The sequence below is a fragment of the Rhincodon typus genome, chromosome 11 (assembly GCF_021869965.1).
Source record: "Rhincodon typus isolate 14 chromosome 11, sRhiTyp1.1, whole genome shotgun sequence".
Taxonomy (NCBI): Eukaryota; Metazoa; Chordata; class Chondrichthyes; order Orectolobiformes; family Rhincodontidae; genus Rhincodon; species Rhincodon typus.
Window position 1 is genome coordinate 64,835,345 of NC_063342.1, and position 27,347 is coordinate 64,862,691.

The 27,347-nt window shown below is 39.5% G+C and overlaps 1 protein-coding gene and 1 long non-coding RNA gene across 10 annotated transcripts in view; one reads left to right on the plus strand and one right to left on the minus strand.

Annotated features, from left to right (window-relative positions):
• LOC109931386 (ribosomal protein S6 kinase alpha-3) overlaps positions 1 to 27,347 on the minus strand; it is a 98,276-nt gene that overhangs the window by 59,039 nt on the left and 11,890 nt on the right. For 3 of the 9 annotated variants that reach the window (XM_020530784.2, XM_048602511.1, XM_020530888.2), the window contains 2 exons: positions 22,098 to 22,154; positions 341 to 460 (listed from right to left, as the gene is read on the minus strand). In XM_020530784.2, the coding sequence (XP_020386373.1) occupies positions 341 to 460; positions 22,098 to 22,154 (177 nt within the window). Of the gene's footprint in view, positions 1 to 340; positions 461 to 22,097; positions 22,158 to 27,347 lie in introns of all 9 variants that reach the window. The other 6 variants (XM_048602510.1, XM_020530712.2, XM_020530825.2 and 3 more) reach the window with 3 other exon arrangements.
• LOC125484329 lies at positions 1,612 to 12,146 on the plus strand. The gene is made up of 3 exons (XR_007263154.1): positions 1,612 to 1,711; positions 11,222 to 11,285; positions 12,040 to 12,146. It is a non-coding gene; the product is annotated as an uncharacterized LOC125484329 (long non-coding RNA).

Consider the following 27,347-nt stretch of genomic DNA (forward strand, 5'->3'; position numbering starts at 1 on the left):
GCAGGAAGGCTGACGTTTCGGGCCTAGACCCTTCTTCAGAAATGCCCGAAACGTCAGCCTTCCTGGTCCTCTGATGCTGCTTGGCCTGCTGTGTTCATCCAGCTCTACACCTTGTTAAGTCATATTTACTGACTGTTTGACAGAAATCACAGGTTAATAAAATAACTTCAGCTTAGTGGTAGCAGAGATGACCCTGATCTCCCTATATCCAATAAAGTTAAAAGATCAAATGCTGGGGTCAATAAATAATTCAGACCATGGTTCTATACATTGATATATAAAAGCTTCAGTTAAAATTCAATATTGCTCAAATATTTTCAGGACATTTTTAAAGACTTACCTTTCCAAACGACCCTTGTCCCAAAACTTTAAGAAACTCAAACTGTGAGGGGTCGGCCTTTTCACATCCTTCTTTCACAAGGCATGTTATTGGTATCTCCTGTTCATTTTCTTGATCTTGCTGAAGAGGTGGAAGAAAAGTATTCATTTTTACATGATGCCAAGTGCTCATCCAAAATTAATACAGCAATTTAACGGCCAAATTCAACTAAGTCGCTTCTATAAAACCTTAGATGTTGCATCAGTATAAAAAATTAAGTTGAACCCTTAATAACAAAGTTCGCAAAGGAATTTCATCCTTTAGTCAAGAATTTAGAATATTCATTCTCAATGATATGCATTTTCTGCACCCTGTGGGGCCACAGCTTGCCTGGATCCATTGAGAAGACTTGATGATGCAGATAGGTGATGTCACACACTGTTTCTTCTCCAGACTGAATAAACCCCCAGGATAATAGTTTGCTTTGTCTTGCAGCCAAACAGAAGCAAAAATCAATTCCTTCCCAAGTCCATTATATACATGAAATCTGTTCACAGAATCAAGAATGCAGAACATGTGTCAGACCTAGGGGTGTAGGTACACAGTTCCTTGAAAGTGGAGTTAAAGGTAGACAGGTAGTGAAGGTGGCGATTGGCACGCTTGCCTTCATTGGTCACTGAGTATAGGAATCGAGATGTCATTGGTAAGGCCACATTTAAAGTACTGCATATAATTCTGGTCGCCCTGCTACAGGAAGGACATTGTTAAACTTAAGACTGTGCAGAAAAGATTTACAAGGATGTTGCCAAGACTGGACAGTTTGAGTTATAGAGTATGCCTGAATAGGTTGGGGCTTTTTTCCCTGGAGCAGAGGCTCAGGGGTGACGTTATAGGGGTTTATAAAATTATGAGGGCATGGATAGGGTGAATAGTCAAGGTCTTTTCGGAAGGTGGTTGGGGGTTGTGGTCCAAAACTAGAGGGTATAGGTTTAATGTGAGAAGAGAAAGATTTAAGAGGGACCTGAGAGTCAACTTTTTTTATGCAGAGGGTGGTGCATGTTTGGAATGAGCTGCTAGAGAGAGTGGTGGAGTTTACAATTACAATATTTTTAAACATTTGGATGGGTACATAATAGGGAGGGTTTAGAGGGATATGGGCCAAATGCTGGCAAATTGGTCTAGGTCAGATTGGAGTGTCCGGTCGGCATGGATGATATGGACCAAAAGGATCCGTTTCCTTGCTGTATAACTGATTACCCACCTTCTTTCATTCCAGATTCTGCAGTGACAAATAAAGTAGCAGATTGAAAAAGGGGGTGAGCCAGCAGTTAGGAGCCATGTACCAGATGTCAGCACCTACCAGTCGAGGGATTGTCATTTTTAAGGCGGGGGGTAAGTCTATGCTAGAATATTTACTCAGTATGACAATTGCCTCACAAGGCAGTGTTGCAGAGAAAGCATCAGTGGAATAGGTGGACTATCCCTTGATCTAATTTTAGGTTTGAACTGGACTGAACTGATGTGTGGCTTTGTAGGAAGCAACTTTTGTCATCTTATTGTTTAGTCATTTGTTTTATTGGATCTTTGTGGCATGGGTAACTAACACATTACTCAGCAAGCATCTATGGCGGGTAATAAATATTGCAGTTCTGAAGCAACCACCAATTAAAAATAATAGAGCAACTGCTCTATGAAAATCATCCAGAAAGCGACCTTAAGCAAGACCAGCTAACTTTCCATGTTAATTGCCATGACCAATTACGAGGTAGTCAACTTCCAACTGTGAAGTAGGTAATTGAAAATTCTGAACTGAAGGCAAGTTAACAAAGAGCTAAGTTATCAATGTGGAATTACCAAGAGCCTACACAGACACTACTTCCAAGAAATTATGCTAGTGCCTGAATTGTTAATAATTCAACACTACCAGACCTCAACAGTTGAAGTAGGGAAGTGACAGCCAAGAAGGTTTGATACTAGCTATTTGCCTCAGACTTAGATTTAAAATCTAGTCCAGGGAAGGTATGAAAGTCCAATCTGCCTGCTGGTTGAAGGGCTCTGCATTGAATCAATTTCCTGTACTCAACAGCCTTCCTTATTGAAATGCACTGAAGTACAAAACTATTTCCATGTTGATACCGGTACAGGTTGATTGGCATGGAAATGGAGAAGTCCCATGCTAAAGTAGCTCTTTTTGTGTTAATAATGTGGCATGTCATTGGAACTGTATCACAGAAACTTTAGCCTGTTTCTGGTTGTGCGATATTTGACAAAAGAATGCGTGATATCTCAGCATCTCTCATTCAGGGTGAGAAATAGGCTCTCTTTAAAATAAATAGCATAAATTAATGCAACACGATGGAAAATGGCAATGGCAATCTGTAATGATCATTTAATTGCAACAATTCTTGAATCTGAATTCACCAACAGATGCCAGAAACTGCATGATCAAACTAGAAAGTCCATTGCATTGTCACACCAAAAGGTTTGCTAAATAGGTTAGATTAATAGGTCATGCTTTAGGTTAATCTTGCATCCAATCTACTCTGTCTCCACTTCACCTTTCGCCCTCGGAAGTAAAACATTTTTTCCCGGTGTCAAAATTTCCATACGATGGATCGTAACGAAATCTATTTGCAAACTTGTAGATCTTTAAACAGACGGGTTCATAATTGTCTGGTATCATATTGCTCAATTTACATCCAACGGCTCTTGAAACTTCTATAAATTTCAAAGATTTCTTTGAAAGTGTGGAAATCGTGGTTCTTTCTGACCCAAATTCTGTTTTTCATCATTTCTCACTTCAAGTTTCTGTCTATCTCTTTGATGAAGACCAGCTCATACAGACGGCACACTAGGCTGCGACAAATAAAATTGGTTAATACTCACCTGCAGGTCTAAGTAAAGCATTAGCCAATTCAACCAGTGGGCATTACAACAGATTCCAAGTGTTCTCTGTGCCAAAACATTACTTCCTTACAATTTCATGCAAAATCATGTCCAAATGCCTTGTCTCAAACAACGAGTAAAAAGTCGTATGGGTGTTAATCACATTCCTGCATTCTACAAACATATAATAAAACTTTAATCATAAACACTCAGCCATTTTATGCAACCAACTCAGGGTCCAGACGATTTATTAACTACAGAAGCTTTGCTGATTTAGTTTAGTAATACTCCAAACTTTTTTATTATGTACTTAGCACAGCAAAAAGCTTTGTCCTACAAGCAGAGGCAGTTAAGCAGGCTTGGCTTTAGCCAAAAACCTTCCACTTGCTTCAGACAACATTAATAATCCTAATAAGCCTTAACAACATATTACTGCATACAAGCAGTACATTTAGATATGTGCAAGTAGCATTCTAAAGTAGAAAATATTTATATGGTTTACTGATGAAATGATTCCCCGATGTGACTGCGTAAACATATCACAACAAATAAGCCAAATAGACCAGAAACTTTACAGATTGTCTTCCAGAGTGTTTAGTTCGCTGATCTCAGGCAGGGCGCTGTGCTTTGATAGTGCCAAAAACAAAAGCCCTCAGTTGATACATAGTTTGCTGTGATCTAAACTTAGAAGCTACTACCCAAACACCTAACTTGACCTGAACCAAGGATTTCTTGAACTACAGATCATCCGGTCTGACAAAGGCAAAATACCATGTTGGACATTGGGACAGTCATATTGGACTCGATGTTAACTCAGTCTCTCTCTACAGATGCTGCCAGGCCTGAATTTTCCCCCAGCACTTCCTGTTTTTATTTCAGATCCTCTCGTCTTTTTGTCTTTTGCAGTTATTAGGTATTAGCCTTAGAAAACTCCTGAGAAATCAATTAATTTATCAAAAGAGAGAGCTGAACAGCACGGAAACAGACCCCTCGGTCCAACTTGTCCAGGCTGACCAGATATCCTAAAAATCCAGTGTCATTTGCTAGCATTTGACCCATACCCCTCTAAATCCTTCCTAATCATGTCCCCATCCAGATGCTTTTTAAATGACGTAATTGTAGCAGCCTCTACCACTTCCTCTGGCAGCTCATTCCATACACGCACCACCCTTTGCGTGAAAAAGTTGCCCCTTTAGGTCCCTTTTAAATCTTTCCCCTCATCTTTAACCTACCCTACCCTGAGGAAAAGACCATGACTATTCACCTAATCCATGCAGTTCACAAACTTCTGTAAGGTCACCCCTCAGACTCCAATGCTCCAGGGAAAACAACCAGAGCCCAGTTAACCTCCCCCATAGCATCAAACCCTCCAACCCTGGCAACATCCTTGTAAATCTTTTCTGAAGCCTTTCAAGTTTCACAACGTCTTTCCTATAGCAGGGAGGCCAGAATGGAATGCAGTAGTCGAATAGCGGCCGAACCAATGTCCTGCACAGCTGCAACGTGACCTCCCAACTCCTTTGATCAATGCACTGACCAATAACGGCAAACATACCAAACAAGTTCTTCACTATCCTATCTCTCTGCGACTCCACACCTTCAAGGAACCATGAACTTACATTCCAAGGTCTCTGTTCAGCAACACTCTTTACCATTAAGAGAACAACTCCTGCCCTGATTTGTCTATCCAAAATGCAGCACCTCATTTATCTAAATTAAACTCCATCTGCCACTCCTTGGACCACTGGCCCATCTGATCAAGATTATACCGAGGTAACCTTCTTCGCTGTACACTACACCTCCAATTTTGGTGTCACCTGCAAACTTACCATACCTCGTGTTCACATCTGAATCTTTTATATAAATGACGAAACGCAGTGCACCCAGCACCAATCTTTGTGGCACACCGCTGGTCATAGGCCTCCAGTCTCCCCTCCTCCACCACCCTGTCTTCTACCTTTCAGCCTGTTCTTTAACCAAATGGCTATTTCTCCCTGTATTCCATGTGATCTAACCTTGCTAACCAGGCTACCATGAGGAACTTTGTCAAATGCCTTACTGCTGAAGTCCGTATAGATCACGTCCACCGCTCTGCCCTCATCAATCCTCTTTGTTACTTCTTCAAAAAACTCAATAGTTAATGAGACACAATTTCGCACCCACAAAGCCATGTTCACAATCCCGAATTCCCGCCATTGGATGCTTTCCAAAGGAGGCCAAGTTGCTCAATGAGGTAACTAAAAAGGCACCCAATATAATTAGAAACTTGCAGAAAATTTGACATGACATCACTACACCAAAGCATAGAATGATTTAAGCGAAACTTGTCAGCAAAAGGTCAAATACTGGAGTAATTTAAGAATTATGCATTGCAGATTCACCTCAAACTTTCATAGTTTCCAAGTGATTCAATTTCTGGTATACACTGTGCAATGCTTCTGCTATAGGAATAAGTGAAGTCACAGAATCTCACAAGTGTCACAGAAGGAGGAAGCTATTCGGCTCATCATGCCCATACTGGTTCTATTTCCTAGAGTCAATCGCCTGCCTCTTTCCCATATCCTTGCATCAACTGAATCTGATAATTAAAATCAAAGCATAAGCCCCCAGTCTGTTACAGCAGGAGTAGAGGTCCTCTTCTATTAATTAAAGCCAAAGCACCAGAGAAGTTTGCCTCTCCTCATCTGTTAGAGAGGAGTGCTGAAGTGAAAGAAAATCCTGAATATTCACTTCATAAGCAACAAGTAACAATTTAATTATTTAACCTAAGTGAACAAATTAACAGAACTACTAACAAATTGAACAATTCCCCCTTAACTACTAACTATTCCTGAACAGAACAAAATTCTCATGATATGCTGTTTCAAAAATACCAGTCCCACTTATAAAAACCCAAGTAATAATAAAAATAAATTAAAACTTAGAGTCTCTAAAGTACAGCCTGGTTAAGTCTTCCAGATTGTACTTTGCCTTCTCCACTGATCCTTCTGTCAGGAATCTTAGCTGGGAGTGTCTTGGTACATTTATGAATAGATGGTGCTTTCGCAGAGAGCTACAGATTTCTGAGACACCCAGATATTTATTCTTCAGATGACAGTTTTCTCTCACATCAATTTTCAGAAACCCTCTTCTTTACATACCCCCAATGACTTGTCAATTTTCCTATAATAGGTTTTGACAACCTCGGACCAATCCATCAGATTTAAATTCAGTTGGTTTTCAATCTTTAAGTGCTTGGTTTAAATTAATTGGCTGATTTTCAAGCCAGTTGCTAAAACATCAAAACAAGCCTAAGGTTTCCAATCTCACAGCCAATTGATACGTTTTAATTTCAGAACTGTTTGTACCTCTTCAGCTGCTTACAGACGCATTTTAGTTTAAACCTCCAAACGTAGAAAAATACTTCACCTCTCAAAAGGGACTATGCACTCTTCCCCCCCCCACCAAAGAAACTCTAACTTCCTGCCTTCCAATTCACAAGTACTCTACACTACTTGGCAACACCATTTTGATCCAAATAATCATCCAATGCCCTCTTGAATGCCTCAGTCAAACCTTCCCCCATCATGTTTCTAAGCAGTGCATTCCATACCCTAACAACTCACTATGTGGGAAAGGCTCTTTTTTTTAAAATCATGTAACTTTACATCTATGCCCTTTTCTTTTTATTTTACAAACAGAAATAACTTTAGCCAATCTACTCTGTCCAGCTTGCTTATCATCTTGGAAACTTCAAATCAGATCTTCTCTCACAGAGAGGAAGGCCGAGAACAGCCTCAGCTTCTTCAATCCATCCTCATACCTGGAACCATTCTCAAATTGCTTCCACACTCTGTCCAATACATTCCCATCTTTTTTATAATGTAATGCCCACAACTGTACAGAATATTCCAGCCTGAGGTCTACCAAGTATCTTTTACAAGTTCAATATCACGTCCTTGCTCTTGTACCCTATTGCCTTGTTCTCCAGCTTTATTAACACTATATTCTTGATTTTCTGCTCTCTCCACCAGTCCAGTCACTTCAATGATCTGGATACATATACACCCAGGTCTCTTCGCTCCTACACCGCCTAGTTTATATTGCCTTTCTGCCTCTCTGCAGAGCCATATCTGCCACCTATCCGCCCACTCCTCCAACTTGTCAATGCTTTTTTGGAGTTCCACACTGTCTTCTTCACAGTTCCCAACTCAGAGTCATCTGCAAGTAATATTTAAATTAGGAGCTGTTAGCTGCAAAACAAAAATGAAACATGCATGAGGGAGAGGGAGAAGGAGAAGGAGAAGGAGAAGGAGAAGGAGAAGGAGAAGGAGAAGAAGGAGAAGGAGGAGAAGGAGTATATCAGTCAGCATTACAAGGACTATAATAATATTCAAAATTGATTGAAGCAAGCATGGGGAAAGCACAAGTGAAAAGTGGTAACAGCCACAGATAACGGATAACAAAAAGAGATCAACATGACAATGGGCTCGCATTCACTATCAAAGCAATAGCAAACCTAAAAAGGTACACATCGTACTTCAGCACAAATAGAAAGTACCATGAAGTGATCAGATACATGGCTAAATGCAAACGCTCAAAATCTGGATTCCCTTCTGTTGCTTTCACTTCATTCTCTACCTCACCATTGGCAAGCATGAAATATTACGAATGTGTTAAACTTGTGCAACATTTTCTCTTAAAAAGATGTTTGTTTGTGTTACGATACCTCTTTGGCCATCTCACCCAGAGGTGGGACCTAGACTCAAATCTTTAGGAACAGAGGTAGGGATATTAGTGTCTGCAACACACACCTGTGTAATTATGCAGTTCATTAGACTTATAGTCTAAAATAGACGACCTTACACTTTCTTTTATAAAAATCTATTGAAGCATATTTGTCCTTTTCACTTAGAACACCTTTGTAATTTTGTGGTCCATTTACACTGCAGTGTCTCAAAGAAAATCTTGCTGATCTATGGTTCTCCAGAATTAAGCAGCATTAAATAGTCCTTAGTAAGGTTCTTGAAGATTTGTAGCACAGGTTGTGAATGAGTTTGGTGGCTTGCTCGCTGAGCTAGCTGGTTATCATGCAGACATTTTGTCACCGTGCTAAGTAACATCAGCGCATCCTCCGGTGAAGGGATGTTGTTCTACTCCGACAACTCAGACAATGAAGGCCATCAGTTTAACTGGGATAAGGTAACCATAGTACCCAAGCACGAGAATTCCTAGAGGCATAGTTCTCCACCCGTAATGCAATCAACAAACATATAGAATTGGACCGCATATACAAACCCATACAGATCAAAATCGGAAATGACACTACTCACCATAACGGACCAGACAGTATAAATGCCAAGCGGAGTAGAATAACATCGCTTCATCAGAGGCTCCACTGATGACGTCACCTTGCATGGTGACAAAACGTCTGAACAAGAACATGCCAGCTCGGCGAACAAGTCAACAACCTCAGTTGTTCTACTCCGCTTGGTATGTTTATGATCCGGTCTGTTAAGTTGGGATGTGTCATTCCCGGTTCTGTACTGCATGAGTTTGTACATGGGGTCTAACGCCACATGTTTGCTGATTGCATTATGGGTTGAAAACAGGGCCTCTAGAAATTGGCATGCATGTCTGTGGTTGGCTTGAGCCAAGATGGTCATGACTCGAGGCCTGGTTTTCAATCCGTAATGCAGTCAACAAACATGTGGAATTAGACCCATTGTACAAACCTATGCAGAACAGAACCGGAAATGACACAACCCAACTTAGCAGACTGGATCATTAATTACCAAGTGAAGTAAAACAACATTGCTACACCGGAGGCTGCACTGGTGATGTTATCTAGCATGGTGATGAAACGTCTGTAATAACCAGCCAGCACGGCAAGCAAGGCAACAACTTAGGTCTTAGTAAACAGAGGATAGTTGAGTTTCCAGGACAGATGATTCTTTCATAACATCACAAACCACTTCTAACCAACAATTATGTATCCCGTTATGCCATCTCATCTTCTACCACCTTCAGGTTCTGATGGTTTGGAAAGATCTTGGAATAAGATGGTACATATTTGAAGTTTCTTTTCATCTATGAAAAAACAGTGGTTATATTCATCAATGTTTCAAGAAAGGACGATATTTACATAAGGGACAAGTGTAATTTTACTCAGATCATGAGAATGTCTTGGGCATTGAAAGCATTTCTGTTCATTTGCTTATCAGTTGGTCTCTATTACTGCCCCCAGTGCAGGGGTTCATCTCAAATGAAAGGATGGGCACTAGTATCAGATTTTAAATTCAGGCCTGAAAGTGTACCATGCTACACATGCACCTTCAAAGCCAATTAGAAAATAAATGCAAGTATGCTTCTCCAAAGAATGATTCTCCAATATTAATTCAAAGAATACCAAAGATTAACCACATCAGAGTTCAGTCTAAGGAAGCATTGTGCATTTAAATGCACAATCTCATTTGGAGGCGTCTTTTGATTCATTCCCATGATTAAGCTATTAGTCATTCCTGATTTCACTTCAGCCTCAACGATTTATGAACCGGAACCAGAAAAACAACATCAGGATCTATTTACAACTTGAGAAGTTGAGAAGTTCTGAGATTTAAAAAAATGGGAATGTTACATTACCTTTGCAATTCAAAGTCCATTCCAATTCACTAAGTCCAAAACCAGGACAATTCTAGGACAAAAGAACAATTTGTCTGCTTGAACAAACGACTGGACTTACTAATCTCAGCCAAATGCATTTCTAATAAGACAAAGAGTCACTATGGATTTGTTCAAGTTCGTCTAAAAGTAGAACTGGTAGAGGACTCGGGATTTCTGGTGTTACAGAGACTACAAAAGGAGCATGATGGAAATTTGCTCTCCTGGCTTGGAGTCATTACCTCAGTTACAAACAAAAACACCAACTTAGTATTTTTAAATCAAGCAAGGAGAAAGACAACCTGCAGAAAACTAAACCAGGTTTCATTAGTGAGTCGGGCAGGCTGGCTAGTCAATGCACTGATGCACGAATTGAATTATCTAGCCCACCACATAGCTGTAACTGAGAGCCATTCTTCCAACTTACCCTCCAAACTCTACTCTTCGCCCCTTTTTAAAAGAGAAGGGTAATTAATTGGCTATTCAACAGCTGCCAAATATGATATCAGGAATGCCTCACAACTATGCAATGGCTGTGATTTGTATGAACTGCTGCCATGACTCTACGCCATATTTTAAGTGGCGATACCAACATTTGGCACCAAAGCTTTTCAGTTAAAACAGTTTGTTTACTGCAAGCCAATCACAATAAGCAAGGAAACAAGGTATGGTCTTACATAACCTCCAGCTAAAACATTCCTGTTGTCAAAACAAACCTAAAAGTTTCATCTTGAGCTTTATGATAAGCATAATAAACATTCCTTTAAACATGCCTCGAGATACTGACTCCCATCCAGGGCTGAGCAACAGAATTTGCTGAGGTTGGGGCCAACCCAGATTCTACCTACTTCCCTCTTTTTGGCATAAATACACCTCATAACTCAGTCCTGGATCTCAAATAAGCCAAAAAGAAGAAGTCAGCCACCTATCCTGTCATCCCCACAACATGCCTAGAAGTTTTGAATCACAAAAGGAAACTACTTGGATGTTTAGTATTTGAAATTTTACTGACATGAAAGTTATGTCAAGTTTCCAGTTCTTCTGCAATGAGAACGTTAGACCAAACGTCTTAATTAAAGGCCACCAAAAATGTGAAAATATTTCTAGAATTCAAATAAAACATTAACAAAGCACACAGTCCCTTGCAAATAAACCAGAAATACCAGCAAGTTCCCTTTTCACATCAGGAAGATCATATGATTCATCAGAAGAACCTTAGAATAGGCACCCCGTGATAATTCCCAGCTGAACTGCACTCATAAGGGAGGGACATCACATATGCAGACTATCTTTTAGCCAACGTTAGAATAGTAACACTTAATGATGGCTGTGAAGAACTGAAACGCCAAAATAAAAATTGGTTTCCTCTCTTTACAGCAACTGAAGGTCATCCGTCACTTATACTTGGGAATGATGGCACCCCTACATCGCTGCAACCAAGGTAACATGCAAATGTGACTTAGTGCAGTTGATATTAGTACTTGCAAAACCCAAAGATTCCAGAACTGTCAATGCTGACTGAGCTTATGTCACACACACACACAAAATGGATTTTCACCACGATGAAAGTAGTTGCCCCCTCCCCAGATTCACAGATTTTCTTTTTTAATGTAAGATTATAAAAATAGTTTTGTTTAACCAGATCTTGAAATTGCTCTGCAGAGTCAAGCTAAAGGACTACAGTGACGGCCAAGAATCTCTTGCATTCATTACGATCAACTGTTGATTGTGAAGTGTTAAAAACAATACATAATTTACCACATACATATTACATTGGTAACAAGTGATGGTACTCAATACAACTTTGATATCATGAATCAACGACAACCAATAATCTGATCAACAAACGAAATCCGGAATTCAGTGATCCTTAAAGCAGCTTCGTTATTTTCTGAATGGATTGAGTACAAGTCCTATTTACACAAAGGAACAAAAACAAAGTTGCTGGAAAAGCTCAGCAGGTCTGGCAGCATCTGTGAAGGAGAAAACGTTTCGTATCCGATGACTCTTCCTCAGAGCTGCTCACCAGACACAAAACATTAACTGTTTTTTCCCTTCACAGATGCTGCCAGACCTGCTGAGGTTTTCCAGTAACTTCTGTTTTCATTCCTGATTTACAGCACCTGCAGTTCTTTTGGTTTTTATTTCCTATTCCCACAAGTAGGTTAAAAACAATTTAATTTTCATTTCTACAGACAAGCAACCACCGAAAATAATGGAAGGAATTTAGTCACTTCTACAACTGCAATGGCCACATCAAAATGCCTACTTGTACTTTCAAATGACAAAATGAGGAAAAGTAAAATATTTGAGGTTGTTGACTTGCTCGCCGTGCTGGCTTGTTTTTGTTCCGACGGTGTCACCATGCTAGGTGACATCATCCGATGAAGCAATTTTATTCTACTCCGCTTGGAATTTATACTGCCCGGTTCGTTACGGTGAGTATTGTCATTTCCAGTTTTGATCAGCATGGGTTTGTATATGGGGTCCAATTCTATATGTTTGTTGATTGAAGCAGGGGTGGAGAACCATGCCTCTAGGTATTCCCGTGCTTGTCTATGTTTGGCTTGGGCTACAATGGTTACTTTGTCCCAGTTAAATAGATGGCCTTCATTTGTCTGAATGTACAGATATTAAGGAGAGTTCGTCGTGCCGTTTTTCTGCTAGCTAATGGAAGGCACCAGATGAAACCAGGAAGCACAAACACCCCTCCGCTTCTATGGACTGCTTGAAGTACTAAACCAGACGTCTCTCTCAGACCCATTGTGTGCCTGGTAGGGAAACAGTCATTCAAACTGGCCAAGGACCTACAACAGAGCTTGAAACACCTAGTGGACAGATCACCCCATTCTATCCACTCAGCCCAAGATTTCCTCGATACCCTGAAGAACATAAAAATCAGCGACGAGATTATGGCATCCTTTGAAGTCACAGCTTCATTCATATCAATTGATATCTCACTAGCAAAGAAACAGTGGCCACATTACTAGAGGAAATAGCAACGCAGACCAGCAGCTCCATCAGCAAGGACAATATACTTAAATTACTAGGCCTCTCCCTCACCACACACTGTCTTTCATGGTCAAAAGTACAAACAGATCAACAGTACACCAATGGGGTCACCCACCACAGGACTCATCGCAGAAGCAGTCATGCAAAGACTAGAACACACCACCCTCCCCCACCTTCACCTAAACTGTGGATCCGGTACATAGATATACAAGATCCTCACCTTAAATGGATATTTATGTTTTTTGTAGCCTGCCAGAGGCCTTGCGTTGCTCACTAAAACAACTCAAATTACTGATTCTGCTCAAGACTATAAACCAGCTACACAATCTACTCAGCTTTGAATAAAAAAATTTGGATAAACATCACATCTTTGAGTACCACAGATATAATTTATGTACGCAGGTAAATTTAAGCAATTAGCCCTTTTTAGGTATTTCACATTTTGCTCCAAATTATTTCAATATGACTTCAGAGGAAAAATTTATTCAAGTTTGCAAAATCTGAAGTCTGAAGTCTGAACTATCTGGAAATATTTTTCAAAAGAACACAGTATCACCACCTGCATGTGAAAAAGTTCGTCCACAAATTGACTAAATTTAATGTTCAGCACAAACATAATACCTTATGTATTGAAGAGTTAAAAATAACGTTCAACTTTGTAAGAATCACAAATTACACAACGTTTGATTCATTGAATTTGAGGTATGTGGAGGCCAGCACATTTTCAAAGTTCATGGCTACATTACAAAAAAATGTCTTGTACAAATACAGCTCTAAGTGATAAGTTAACGATGCATAAAATCTGTTCAGACCAAGGCCAGTGCTTTTTACATCAATGGACAAGATTATGAAGCTGCTAGTACTTGCAACAAATCAATCAATTTAAAAATCACTTCAAAAGTACTTCAAAATTGATCTGAACTTTTTTTACAACTACAGAATAAGACAAACGTGTAGTATATAGAAAAGAACTGTAATTTTAAATATTACCTTGTTCCTCAATTCAATTTGTTTTTTTATATTTCAGTAGTACAGCAGATAAAGCATCCAATCTTGATATTTGCTAATCAATCTTCAAAGATGTCATTATAGGAACCTAGCAACAGAGGTAGGCCATTCAGCCCCTCAAGCCTATTCCAATGAGATCATAGCTGATCTGTGGCCTAACTCCATATACATACTTTTAGCCCGTATCCCTTAACTTTGCTTAACAAAGATCCATCTATCTCAGATTTAAAATTAACAATTGATCCATCCTGCTGCTTGTGGAAGAAGTTCCAAACGTTTACCACCCTTTGGGTGTCCTCAGTGGTATCGTTCTAATTCTCAGACTGTGCCCTCTGGTTCCACAGTCCTTAGTGGAAAGAGTCATACAGCAGAGAAAGACACTCTTTGGTCAAACTCATCCACTCTGACCAGATTTCCCAAACTAAATTAGTCCCATTTGGCCCATATCCTTCTAAACATTTCCTATTCACGCACCTATCCAAAAGTCTTTTAAAAAGTTGTAACTGTACCTGAATCTAGACTTCCTCTGGAAGTTCATTCCATATATAAACCACCCTCTGAAAAAGTTGTCCCTTAGGTTCCTATTAAATTTTTCTCCTCCCCACCATAAAATCATGCCCTCTAGTTCTGAACTCCTCCAACCTAGGGAAAAGACTTTGCCATTCACCTCATAGGTGCCCCTTATCATTTTATAAACCTCCATAAAAAAGGTCATCCCCAACCTCCTATGCTCCAGTAAAAAAAAAATGTCCAGGCCTATCCAGTTTATTTTTTAATATCCCTTCTCTACTCCTGCTAATATTTAAGAGGACTCTGATCGTACCTCTCCCCTTCTAATTTCAAGGGAAAACAGTCCAAATTTCTCCTTATAACCACTGAGGTCCACGTATCATTCTTGCAAACCTACGTGGTACTCCCTCTGATGCCAATATACCCTTCCTAAAAAATGTGGTGCCCAGATCCACTCTCAGTTCTCAAGGTGGGGTCTAACCAGGGTTTTGCATGACTGAAACAAACTTTTGCATCCTTGTACGCCAGACTTCTAGATCTAAAGACATTCATTGCACACCTCTAGAAAAGGTGGGTCTTGAACACAGGCCTCCTGGTTCAGATGTAGGGACACACTGCACCACAAAAAACAAAAACACCCAAACCTTTATTAGTGAAAAGGTTCTGTACCAGCAACATCTAAGCAAGTGCCAGGGTAGTAACCTCTGTAGTTGGCTTTGACACAATGTGATTTATTATCAAAGATTACTAATCAGCAAGTGTACTGTAATACGATTGGTTCAGTTTCAATAGTTCCAACACCAGGACTGATGTACCATTATTTGCAGGATCTTAAACCAAACCCCTTTCTTGAAAAATATTTGAACTTTTTGAACAAATGAGCATTGCAAAACAAAACACTAAGCAACATTTTACTAAATCTTCAGTTAAATTGTAATGTCTGTTTATCTGTTTTCAAATCAACATTTCTGAGCAAGGGTAGGGTCTCAACTGATCACAATATTTTTTGAGAAAGGTGTGGGCCTTATTTATTTTCAACATGGTACATGGAGTTTCTAGATGCAATTTACAAGCTCAGTGGAGCTCTAAAAGCATGGAGTCATGGAAAACAACTTCAGTATTGAAGATGCAACGTCTGTAATGGCCACCTTAACAACTGCTTTGAAATGATTATAGAGTTGGAAACTAGAACATGGCTACACCACAGAGACCAGAATTACCAGCAATCTCATTCAAAAATTATGTGGAAACCAAAAAGAACTGAATCCAAAAGCTGGTGACACATGAACCAACTATCTTGATTTAAAACAATCTATTCTATCAATTAAAGCAGATTTTAAGTTAAATGTTAAAAGTTAGTCTAATTTTTAATTGATATTCCACAAATTATTTAAGATTGGCTCCTGCCATATTCTCATCAGGAGAGCTTAGCTCTTTAAGAATGCGCTTTAAATTTTGAAATAGGTCTACTCGATCAGAGTTTAACAAAATGAAATACTTAATTGATACTTGTAAAATTTGCTGCAAATTACTGCAAGGTACAGTAGAATGTGATAAATATACAACATAGAAGAGACTTATCACAGCTAATAAGCACTACTTGAGATTTACGAAGTGTATTTTTCTCCAAAAGGTCATTTCTTGCTTCAGTCTTTCTTTATCCCCTTCCCCAAAAAGCACCTGCCTGCTTTTAGAAACTGATTCTATGTAATCATAGCAGACAGTACAGAATGGTTTTCTAGCAAATCTAAAGTACTGTTTGGGAAATGGAAGCACACATCTACACATACCTTTGCCACACAATACAACGGTTTTATGCTACAGTCAGGACTGGCCTTGCTGGTTACTGTGTACTGAGTTACAAAATTATTTTTCAGATTAGGCAGTATTGATATGTTGAGACAAACAGCAATTTCAGCAGACAAGTAATGCCATGAGAAATTGCCTTCCTCAGACTTAAAATATAAAACCCTGATCCATCATCCCAACCACAAAAATGTAATACTATAATTGCATCGGTTGCAGTACAACACTCACTGGACATTCCAGTAATGGAAGCTATTGTGACAACCAATATTTAAACGGTCCAGATTTTAGCAGCATTCGACCGAGCATGGCATCAAAGAGCCCCAGCAAGACTGGAGTCATTGATTATCAGGAGACAAACTCTCTGCTGGTTGGAGTCACATTCAGCACATTGGAAGATGGTTGTGGTTGTTGGAGCTCAGTCATCTCAGCCCCAGGATGTCTCTGCAGGAGTTCTGCAGCATAGTATCCTAGGTGCAACCATCTTCAGCTGCTTCAATGACCTTCCCTCCGAACCACCGACCCCCCCCACCATCATAAAAGGTCAGAAGTGGGAACATTTGCCAACGACTGCACAATGTTCACACCATTCATGACTCCTCAAAATACTGAGGAAATCCACGTTCAAATGCAACAAGATCTGGACAATATCCAGGCCTGGGGTGACATGGGGTAAATAACATTTGCGCCACACAAATGCCAGACTATGACCATCACCATTGGCCCCTGACATTCAACAATGTCACCATCATGGAATCCCCCACTATCAACATCCTTGGGGTTACCATTGACCAGAAACTGAACTGGACTTTCCACATAAATACAGTGGCAGCAAGTGCAGGTCAGAGGAGCTAGGAATACTGCAGCAGGTAACTCATCTCCTGAATCGCCAATGCCTGAGATGAGCGAGTATTGGTCGTGTCTTTTTGCAGCCAGTTGGTGTTTATGTACTCTTGTTGTTAGTTTCCTTCCTGTTTGTCCGATGTAGTGTTTCTCGCAGTCTCTGCAGGGGATCTTGTAGATGACATTGGTCCTGTCCATGGCGGGGAGTGGGTCTTTTGTTCTGGTGAGCATTGGTCGTAGGATTGATGTGGGCTTGTGTGCCACTCTGATGCCCAGTGGTCGTAGAAGTCTTGTGGTGAGTTCTGAAGTGTTCCTGATGTAGGGTAGTGTGATGAGTGTGTCGGGGCATGTAGAATCTTTCTGATGCCGTTCCTGTAGGCATCTCCTGACCCAGTTCTTTGGATATCCATTATCCTTGAACACTTTGGAAGAGGTATTCCTCCTCCTCTTGGCATAGTTTCATGTTGCTGCAGTGTGTTGTTGCCCTTTTAAATAGTGTTTGCATGCAGCTTCGTGTGTGCACTGGGATGGTTACTATTGAAGTTCAATACCTGGTCTGTGTGTGGCTACCATGACTCATCTCAATCCACATGGAAAAGGAGAACCACGACTTCGAATGGGACAGCACCAAGATCCTGGGACAGGCTAGGCAGAGACGAGCACGAGAATTCCTGGAAGCATGACACTCCACTAAACATGCTATTAATAAACACATTGAACTCGACCCCATATACATTCCGGAAACCCGGAAGCGAGGCATTCCATCGGACCCCAGAGTTTAAAACCAAGCGGGAAAACACACCGACTCTTCATCAGAAGCTGCACCGAGGATGTTACCAAGCACGGTAACGAAACGCCTGAGGAACAAACCAGCGAGCCAACCAACCTCACCACCCACAACCCAAGCTACAGATCTACTCCAAAACCTTAGTAATTTTTCACATGTTTGTGAACTCCCAAATCCAAACATTCCAGGCTGCATAATGAGGAACATGAAGACTTCCTCAGATCTACTATCATCTAGTTTTAGTTCCGTTTTAACACATGAGCAGTTCAAAGGCTAACTACAAGGAACACGAAACTGTGTTACTTATGACTGGTCTAGCCTTAGAAAAACACAACAGGTTTCAGGATGAACAAGGACGAGTGGAACCCTTTGACAGCAGAAACACCATTGAAACAGACATGAATGATTCTTGAATAGCTAAAAGACATCCACAACCTTCAGACCACCATGCAGCTGCTATGCGTAATAAGTTGATCTATGAGCAACCATGGTCAGTCTACAACAAGGCTCAAGTCCATGCTTTAACAAGTGATGGAATATAAACTGGGGATTATCATCAACTGACAGTAGTATTCAAATCTAAAACAGAAATATAAAATGTGGCAAGTCACAACCAAAGATGCAACACAAATCCAGTCTGATCAGTCAGAGCATGGTAGCAGAAAGAAACAGATTACTGGAAGGTCGCTGGAAAGGTGAATGCCAGCTACAAAAGCATTCTCACTAGTGATGATTTCTACACCTTTGAAACACAAAGCATTAAAATCTAAGAATAGAACTGCATTTGTTTTTTCAAATCAGAGCTGAAAATTATAACAGCTAACACTGTTTCAGGTGCCAGAAAATAATAACATTAAACTAGTTAAAACTAAACTTTCACTTCAGTTATTCATACGACATATTAAAAAAGAAAATAGATTCTATTTTCCAGAGTATTTGATGCACTTTTTTAACCATAGGTTAAAACTACAATTCAGACTGCAGTTAACTTGACAACATCACACTGATGACTGGTTTAATGCTTTTGTCCTCACTTTTATGCCAGTGTAAGTAATAACATTGTTTTAACTATTCCTTAAAACAATACTTACAACTCAACTTGAACAGAACCTTTTCCATATTATATCAGCACACAGCAAAATAATATACCAGAATTTAAACATTTTCACCAGTCTTCAGTGTGCATTCTACACATTTCCAAACAATCAAGCATCAGAGTCGAAAGCAAAACAGTCTTTCATAGAATGTAGCGAAACAGAAATCAAAACTGCTGCTGTATTGTCATGTAATAAGTTTAATTTTTTTTCCTCCTGGATGCTGACTAGCTTGCTGTCTTTGACATACACTCACTTAACTAGTTGGGTCAAGATCAGTAAATACTGACTGATTTTTCAGCTTCTTTTAATAAAACCTTTAATGTAGAAAATTGTTGCAAAATGCATTGCAGGACATTGATCAGAAAAATAAAATTAAATTCATCCAAAGAGGAGATTATAGAGCAGGCAGCTAAAATCTTGGAGAGAGTGAGGCTCCAAGTGAATCATAGGAGAGGACACGCAGATTAATTTAGTGAAGGAGTTCAAGAATTTAGGACCTAGATAGCTGAAGGCACGACTGTCAAAAGGTGAACAAAGGAAATAGGGGATGCGCAAATGGCCAAAAAGGTGATGAAAGATTTATTAAGGATTGCAATGGTTCAAAAAAAAAAGGTGAACAGGATGAGGATCTCAAGTACAATGTGCAGACCCTTTATAACTCTCAAGTAGTTCTAGTGGATATAAGCTTAATAGCTGTACCACAGCCTCTGCTTGAGGGAGAGGGTCAAAGCATTTTTTTTTTTTTTTTTTTTTAAATAATTTCTTCAGGTTTCTGTGTATTATTTCACCAAGTAACTAAATTAAACATCTCAATTTAGTCTTTTGTTGAACTTGCAGTGTTCCACAGGGATGGGTTCTGGGTCCTCTTTGTTTGTCATTTACATAAATGATCTGGATGAGAATATAGAAGGCATGGTTAGTAAGTTTGCGGATGATACCAACATCAGTGATATAGTAGACAGTGAACAAGGTTTTCTAAGATTACAAAGGGATCTTGATCAAATGAGTCAATGGGCTGAAAAATGGCAGATGAAGTTCAATCCAGATAGTGTGAGGTATTGCATTTTGGTTCAACAAACAAGGTTAGGGCTTAAACAATTAATAGTAGGGCATTGGGTGGTATTGTAGAACAAAGGGAGCTAGGGATTCAGGTATACAATTCTTTGAAGTTTGCATCACATATGGACAGGGTAGTTAAGGTGGTGTTTAGCCTGCTTGTCTTCATTGCTCAGTCCTTTGAGTATAGGAGTTGGGAAGTCAAGGTTGCACAGGACATTGGTGAGGCCTCTTCTGGAGTACAGTGTCCAGTTCTGGTTGCCCTGTTAGAGGAAGGATATTAAGCTGGAGAGGATTTGGAAGAAATTTACCAGGCTATTGCCAGGTATGGAAGGTTCGAGTTACAAAGAAAGGCTGGATAAGCTAGGACCTTTTTCCCCCACTGGAGCGTAGGAGATCGAGAGGCAACCTGATAGAAGTTCATAAAATAATGAGAGGTATGAGAGTTAATGGTAGTTGCCTTTTCCCCTGGATGGCCAATTTCAAGGTTAGGGGTGCACACTTTTAAAGGGGAGAGGAGAGAGATTTAAAAACAAGGCATGAGGGTAAATATTTTTTCTTTTTTTTTTTTACAGAGGGTGGTTTGAGCATGGAATGAACTTCCTGAGGAAGTGGTGGATATGGGTACAATTACAAATGTTTAAAAGGCATTTGGATATGTACAAGAGGAGGAAAGGTTGGGAGGGATATGGGCCAGGAGTAGACAGGTGGGACTAGCTTATGTTTGGTATGGACCGGTTGGACCAAAGGATCTGTTTCTGTGCTATGACTCTGACTCTATATCTAGGAACATAAATACAGCCATATAATGAAATCATGCTGCTTAAAATAATACTGAGGACAACTGCTCCGATTACCTTTTCCTAGCTTCATGTTAGATTTGATAAAACCACAGCATGCAATTGTAATTTTATACCTATGCATCAGGTCTATCTTTAAATAAAGTATCAGACTGGTCTTGCAACATGGACAGAGCGACAACAGTAGTTTTAAAGTCTATATTTGAAAGCAATCATCTAAAGAAGTGAAAGTTAGAAAAAAAGGAACTATGATAACTAGGTGACAGAAGATATAAACAACACTGTTGCGATAAGTAACTATGCTTTAGTAACATCTTTTGCCACCTTAATTAAGTTGAACTATGCTTACTTAAAATTACTAATTGGGGTCTTCTAATTCTACAGTATCAAGATAATTAAGCACTAGTTAAGGAATAAACAGCAGTTAGATTCCTTCCAAATGATTTTGGACAGACTACTTGTCAACTACCCTTATATGGCTGACAGCTTGGTCAACTTAGTTATTTAGTGGCTGCACAATACTTAAATAGCTCCCATTGTTGAAAAGCCCTTGCTTACAATGCCTGTTAGTACTGCATATAAACAACCTCCGACAATTCAAAGAAATTGGCAACCAAAAATTGCTAGAGAGGAAGTTACTTGGTAGGTCACGACCCTTGACCAAAATGGTAATGGAAATCTCTGCAATAGGATATAATAAGAGGGAAACTATGCTGACAAAGCACTGGGACACACCCAACTCTAGAATTTATATGCTACTTTAGTGGAGTTATTAATCATTTCGGTCAAATCAACTTCAAGTTATAATCTCTTTTCTGGTATGACTGACATAAATGACCAGTCTACAAGACAGATTTAGTGAGGACCAGCTGTCAAGTACAGCCTTAATAGATAAACTTGCAACAATTAGGAATGGACATGGTCCTTCATACACGCACTTCAATCGTGAATTTTGGGCAAACTGGCAAATCTCATGTTAAAGCCATTCCTACCCTCACCAGATAACTCTCATGCACAATTCTCATTGTCAGTTGTGAGATGACAACGAATAACAGGAATTTTCCTGGATATTTTTACTTTTAGGGAAGTCAAAATGATGATGAGATCAGGCACAGACCAGAGTTTAAATCTTGAAATTGCGTGTGTGGCTTAGCATGCTCAACAACAAATTATGTTTGAAGAAACTTTAAACAACTGAGATTTGCATGTTTTTCACATCAATAAGAAAATGAGTGAATTATTGATACTTTTCTTTAATTGTTTAGACAGCAGATTACAATTCTCAATCAGCTTGAAAAACCACATATGAAGTCACATTTTAAACACCAACTTACTGGTTGAAGAACTGCCTCATCTTCAGACATGGGCTCATCTGCCATTTGTTGACCATCCTGCTACAAAATTTAAAAGAAAACAGTAATTATAGATGGTCAAGTTCTCTTTAAAAACACTACCTAAGTTTTTAAATTAGACTAAGTGAGAATTTATCAAAAGCTTGTCCTTTGATGCTTTTGCTGGGAGATTATCTTCAGAAAGAAAATGTGAAGAATTTTACTTAGCAGAGATGTGATTCCTTTATATTTACTCACAACAGCATAACTTCCGCAGCAATTTTGTTAGAACAAAAAAGGTGCTAAGGTCCTTTGCAAGCAACATTTTAACAACTGATTTAAAGTTTCACATTTAAGACACATTCAAATAAACGAGACATTAACCTAGAATGGAGGACAAGGATGTATTGCATTTGAAGGTAAATAACTCCACTGCCAATTATATCCTAAAAGCCACTGAAAGGATTTGATGACATGATTCATAAGACATCACAATTTCAATTCCCAACCCAGACAAATCCTTTCCATTTAGAGCCCCATAGTCCACAGAGGACAAGAAGAGTGATCTTACATCAGACATGTACAGCCCCATTCGCCAAAATTCTCAGTCCTAAACTAATCAAAGCATTTCCACTCTCAAGTAAGATCCTGACTGACAAACCAATACAAATTCCGAAGGGCATGACCACGAGGTTGTTCAGTGAATTTCTTTTAAATATGCCCTGGCCAATGTCTTCCCTAAAAACCAAAACACATTGTCTGACCATTACCATCTTGTTTGTGGCATCATTGCAGTTACTTTCGAAGAGAAATGTAGTCACAGATGTACCATTTTTGGTTGTAAAGTGCTTTGAGATGTTGTATATGTTTAACATGTCTGTGAAAGATGCTATAATTTTTTTTTAAATATTTGCATTATAAAGGGGAAAATAACACATCGGCCAATGAACTTTGAATGACATTAAAATCTACGTTGCAAACAAATCATTAATATCAGATTTTAGTACAAACTTTGATCTAACATTATATGCAGTAACTTCATCTAAATACAAGCAAAATTTAGAAAAACAGGGCCTATTATGTAGTACCTTTTAAATATGTTAAGTCATTTTATTTGTTTATAGTGATTCACTGAAATTTACCTATTACTCAATGACATCACCCAACTGAATAGTCTCACAAAATGGAATAGTGGATAAAGCTTCTATAAAAAGTCCAATTGCCAAGCTGCTGAAGGACAACTACTTTACCCCCGGATAGTGGTTCAGATCATTTGTAGTTAAGTTAGCCTCCTGCTGAGCAAGTCGACCAATTAGTATGACTCACATTATTCAGCTTTTAAAATCTGGACCTCAATGATGGAAACTCAATCACAAAGGGCAGGGGGAGAAAAAAAAACTAATCAAATAATCCTTGGCCACAAAGTACTTGAAGCATACAAATGACAAAGTGGCTATGGTATAAGCATCTGTCTCTAGCTGAACCCAGCCTGAATTTAAAGAATTTGTTTTAAAAAAAATCAGTATGGACCAACTGCTTAATACAAATACACTCATTGTAAATGAGAGTTGATTTAGGGGAAGAAAATGAAATGAAGGAGGAACAGGAAGACAATATTGAAGTTGCTGATGCAGATAAGGACAATCAATGCTGGGATTCAGTTTACCAGATAGGAAGGAGAAAGAGAGTTCATTCTCATTAGCCCAAGGCTGTTACCTCTCTCAAGGTAATTAACAATCACTTTAATCAAATGCCAATTAAAATATTTATTATATCCAATGTTCTGAAAAACAGGCCTAGTTGTATGACCACAATATTCTTTCCCACCAGATAGTAGTTAAGAAGACCCCAGCACAGATCCACTTGTGACAGAATCAAGAAAAATGCTGGGAATAATTTAGCATTATCAACCACCTTTTTATTAAATGATCCTTAAATTTATGCTTGCAAAGGACTTTTTTTTGGGATAAGCATGATGCCGGAAATATTGCATTTATTATCAGATCTTAGTCAGTCACCCAAATAGATTTTGCAGCCAATCATGTAACTAGGATTATATTAAGTGCACAGAAAAAAACCCAGTTCATTTAGTCCAACCATTCACTGCCATTGCTGTTTATGCTCCAACTATAGACTTGCTTAAATGCATCTGTGCTATTCCCCTCAGCAGCTCCCTGCTGTAAGAAATGCCACATTCCCAACTTCAGAATTCCCTACTGGAATTCTTGGTGGCTATCCTATGGCCTTGATGGCCTCCAATTTTTGCTCCTTCCCAGAAGTAGAAATATCATCAATAGTACTCTAACAAAAGCTTTCATGATTTAAAACTACCATTAGCTCACCCATCACCCTTCTCTTTTCAGAAGGAAGATTATTCCAATTGCACAACTTGTCATTACAGAATTCAAATGCACCATCATCTGCAAGATGCTACTCCAGTTTTATAAGTAGTAGGCTTACATCAATACAGTTTTCTAATAACCAAATAGCTGAAACTCTCAGCTCATGGACCTGGGTTGTTAAATTCAAGCAGAAGTCCCAGAGAATGTATATAATTTTGTTCTTCATCAATTGGCAACAAAACGACATGACCAATACTCACTCAACTCCATCCGCATGGATAAGGAGAACCACTGATTCAATTGGGACAACACCAGGATCCTAGGACAGGCAAAGCAGAGACAAACACAGGAATTCCTAGAAGCCTGGTACTCCACTAAAGAAAGCCATCAATAAACACAGAGTCAGACCCCATATACACTCCATTGCGAAGGAAAACGGGAATTGAGGTAATCCAGTTCAACAGACACCAGAGTTTAAATAACAGGTGGGAAAACACAACAGCGCTTCATCAGAGGCTGCACTGATGATGTTACCCGGCAGGTTAATGAAACGTCTGCGGAACAACGAACTAGCTCGGTGAGCCAACCAACCACAATTTTGTTCTTCCTCTATGCCAAATTGTAGCAATTTGCATTCAACTGAGAACAATGGGCAAAAAGGATAATATGACTAAAAAGTTTCTTCCCATTACAGCTGGAAGCAATCTGTGTTAAATCTGTCTGCTCAAAGGTTGCAACACCTCTCCTTCACAGTTAAATGTAACCTTGGGGCAGCGAGACTGCCTGTAAAAAGTGAAACCATATAAATGCAACAGTAGTATTTCAGGAATAGAAGCTTCTGCTTACTGGTCAAGGCATACAGTTTAAGAGCAGAGAGGTTACCCTGGTACTGCATAATATGTTGGTTGGGCCACAGCTAGAGTAGTGTTGGCAGTTCAGGAAATTACATTACAAGACGGATGTGAGAGCACTGGAAAAGGTGTAGAGGAGATCTACCAGCATATTGCCTGGACTGGAGAGTTTCAGTTACGAAGAGAGATTGGGCAGACTGGAATTTCTGTTCCTTGAGCAAAGAAAATTGAGAGAGAAAATGTTTTAAATTAAAGGGCACATAGAAAGAAACTTTTTCCCTTGATGAAGGAATCATTGACCAGGGTGCAAAGATTTAAGGTAAGGGGCAGAACCTGTAGAGGAGATGTGAGAAAAAAAAGTTCTCTCCACCCAGAGGCTGGTGGGAATCCTTACCGCCTGTAAGGGTGTTAGAGGCAGAATCGCTCTTAACTTAGATTTGCATTTGTGGTAGAGGCACACAAGGCTATGGGCCAAGTGCTGGAAATTGATTTAGAATAGTTAGATTACTCTTTTTGACTGACACACACGATAGGCCAAAGGGCCACTTTATGTCGTGGAGATCTCTGGCTCCACAACAATGGGACAATAATCTTCAAATGTGAGTCAGGCCATTTAGGAAAGAAACTGGAAGACATTTTTCCACGAGGAGTGGAAATCTATACCTGCTTCCCAAAAAAGCAAATACCGAACCATTCAATTTTCATGGCAAAGACTGATTTTGTTGATCTGTAAGATATGACATGGGGGAGGTGTTAATTGGAGTCAATATACTTATCATTCACAATCCAACTGTTAGAACAGGCTCAAGGGACTGAATTGCTTACTTCTGTTCCAATGTTTTAAAACTCAAGCACCACAGAAGCATTCCAAAGAACCCTACAGCTCTCAACCAAGTTTTTTTTAATTCATCCGTGGGATATGGGTGTTACGAGTTGGGCCAGTATTTATTTTCAATCCCTTGTTACCTTTCCAAAGGTGATGATGAACAGCCTTGTGGAACCACTATAATCCAATTATTTTAAGTAGTCCATGAGGGTGGGAGGGAAGATTTTGACCAAGTGACACCAAAGGAGCAGCAATAATTTCCAAGTCAGGCTGTGCTCGGCTTACAAGGGAACTTGCAGGTGACAGCGTTCCCAAGGATCTGCTGCCGTTAAATGGTAGTGGTTGTGGATTTGAAAGGTGCTATCGAAGAAGTTTTGGTAAATTTTTGTCTCGTCAATGATACATACTACTGCTGATATGGAAGGAGAACATGGTGCCAATCAGGCAGACTTTGTCCTGGATGGTGTCAAGCTTCCTGAGTGTTGTTGGAGCTGCACTCTTCCAGCCAAGTGAGGGGCATTCTATCACATTGCTCGCTTGTGGATGGGCTTTGGGAAGTCAGGTGATAAGTGACACCACAGGCTTCCTAGGCTCTAACCTGTATTTATATAGTTAGTCCACTGCAATTTCTGGTCAATGTAACCTCCAGGATGTTGATTGAGAGAGATGCAGTAATAGTAATACCAGGACATATCAAGAGGCAATGAGCAGACTCTCTTTTTGGATAAGGTCATTGCCTGACACTTGAGGCTCAAACATGACTTGCCACTTGTCAGACCAAACCTGGACATTGTTCAGATCTTGCTGCATTTGGTCATGGACTGATTAAGCAGCTGAAGATGCTTGAACAAAGTACACCATCCTGAGGAACTCTTGGTTATTTCAGAGTCATTGATCTTCAACCCCAGTGAAATTTGTTGCAGCAAAATGAAAAATCAGTGAATATGGGACTGAATTTGTTAGAAAGACTTTTATAACCAATCGAATTCTTTTATTTGGGATGGTGAAAGATTGGAGTCAGCTTCCTCCTCCATGATGGGACCATTTACTTCACATTCCCCTCATTTTGTCACACGGTAGAGCGGAAGCCAAGTAATTCTCCAGATATAAGGAGAGAATGATATGAGCCATGTATCTGTTTGATTAAGAGAAGATGACAGGGTTGCTCACAATCACTGCTAGCAGCTGGCTGAAATCAGCTCTAAGGGCATCACTGCTCACCATTTGCACATGG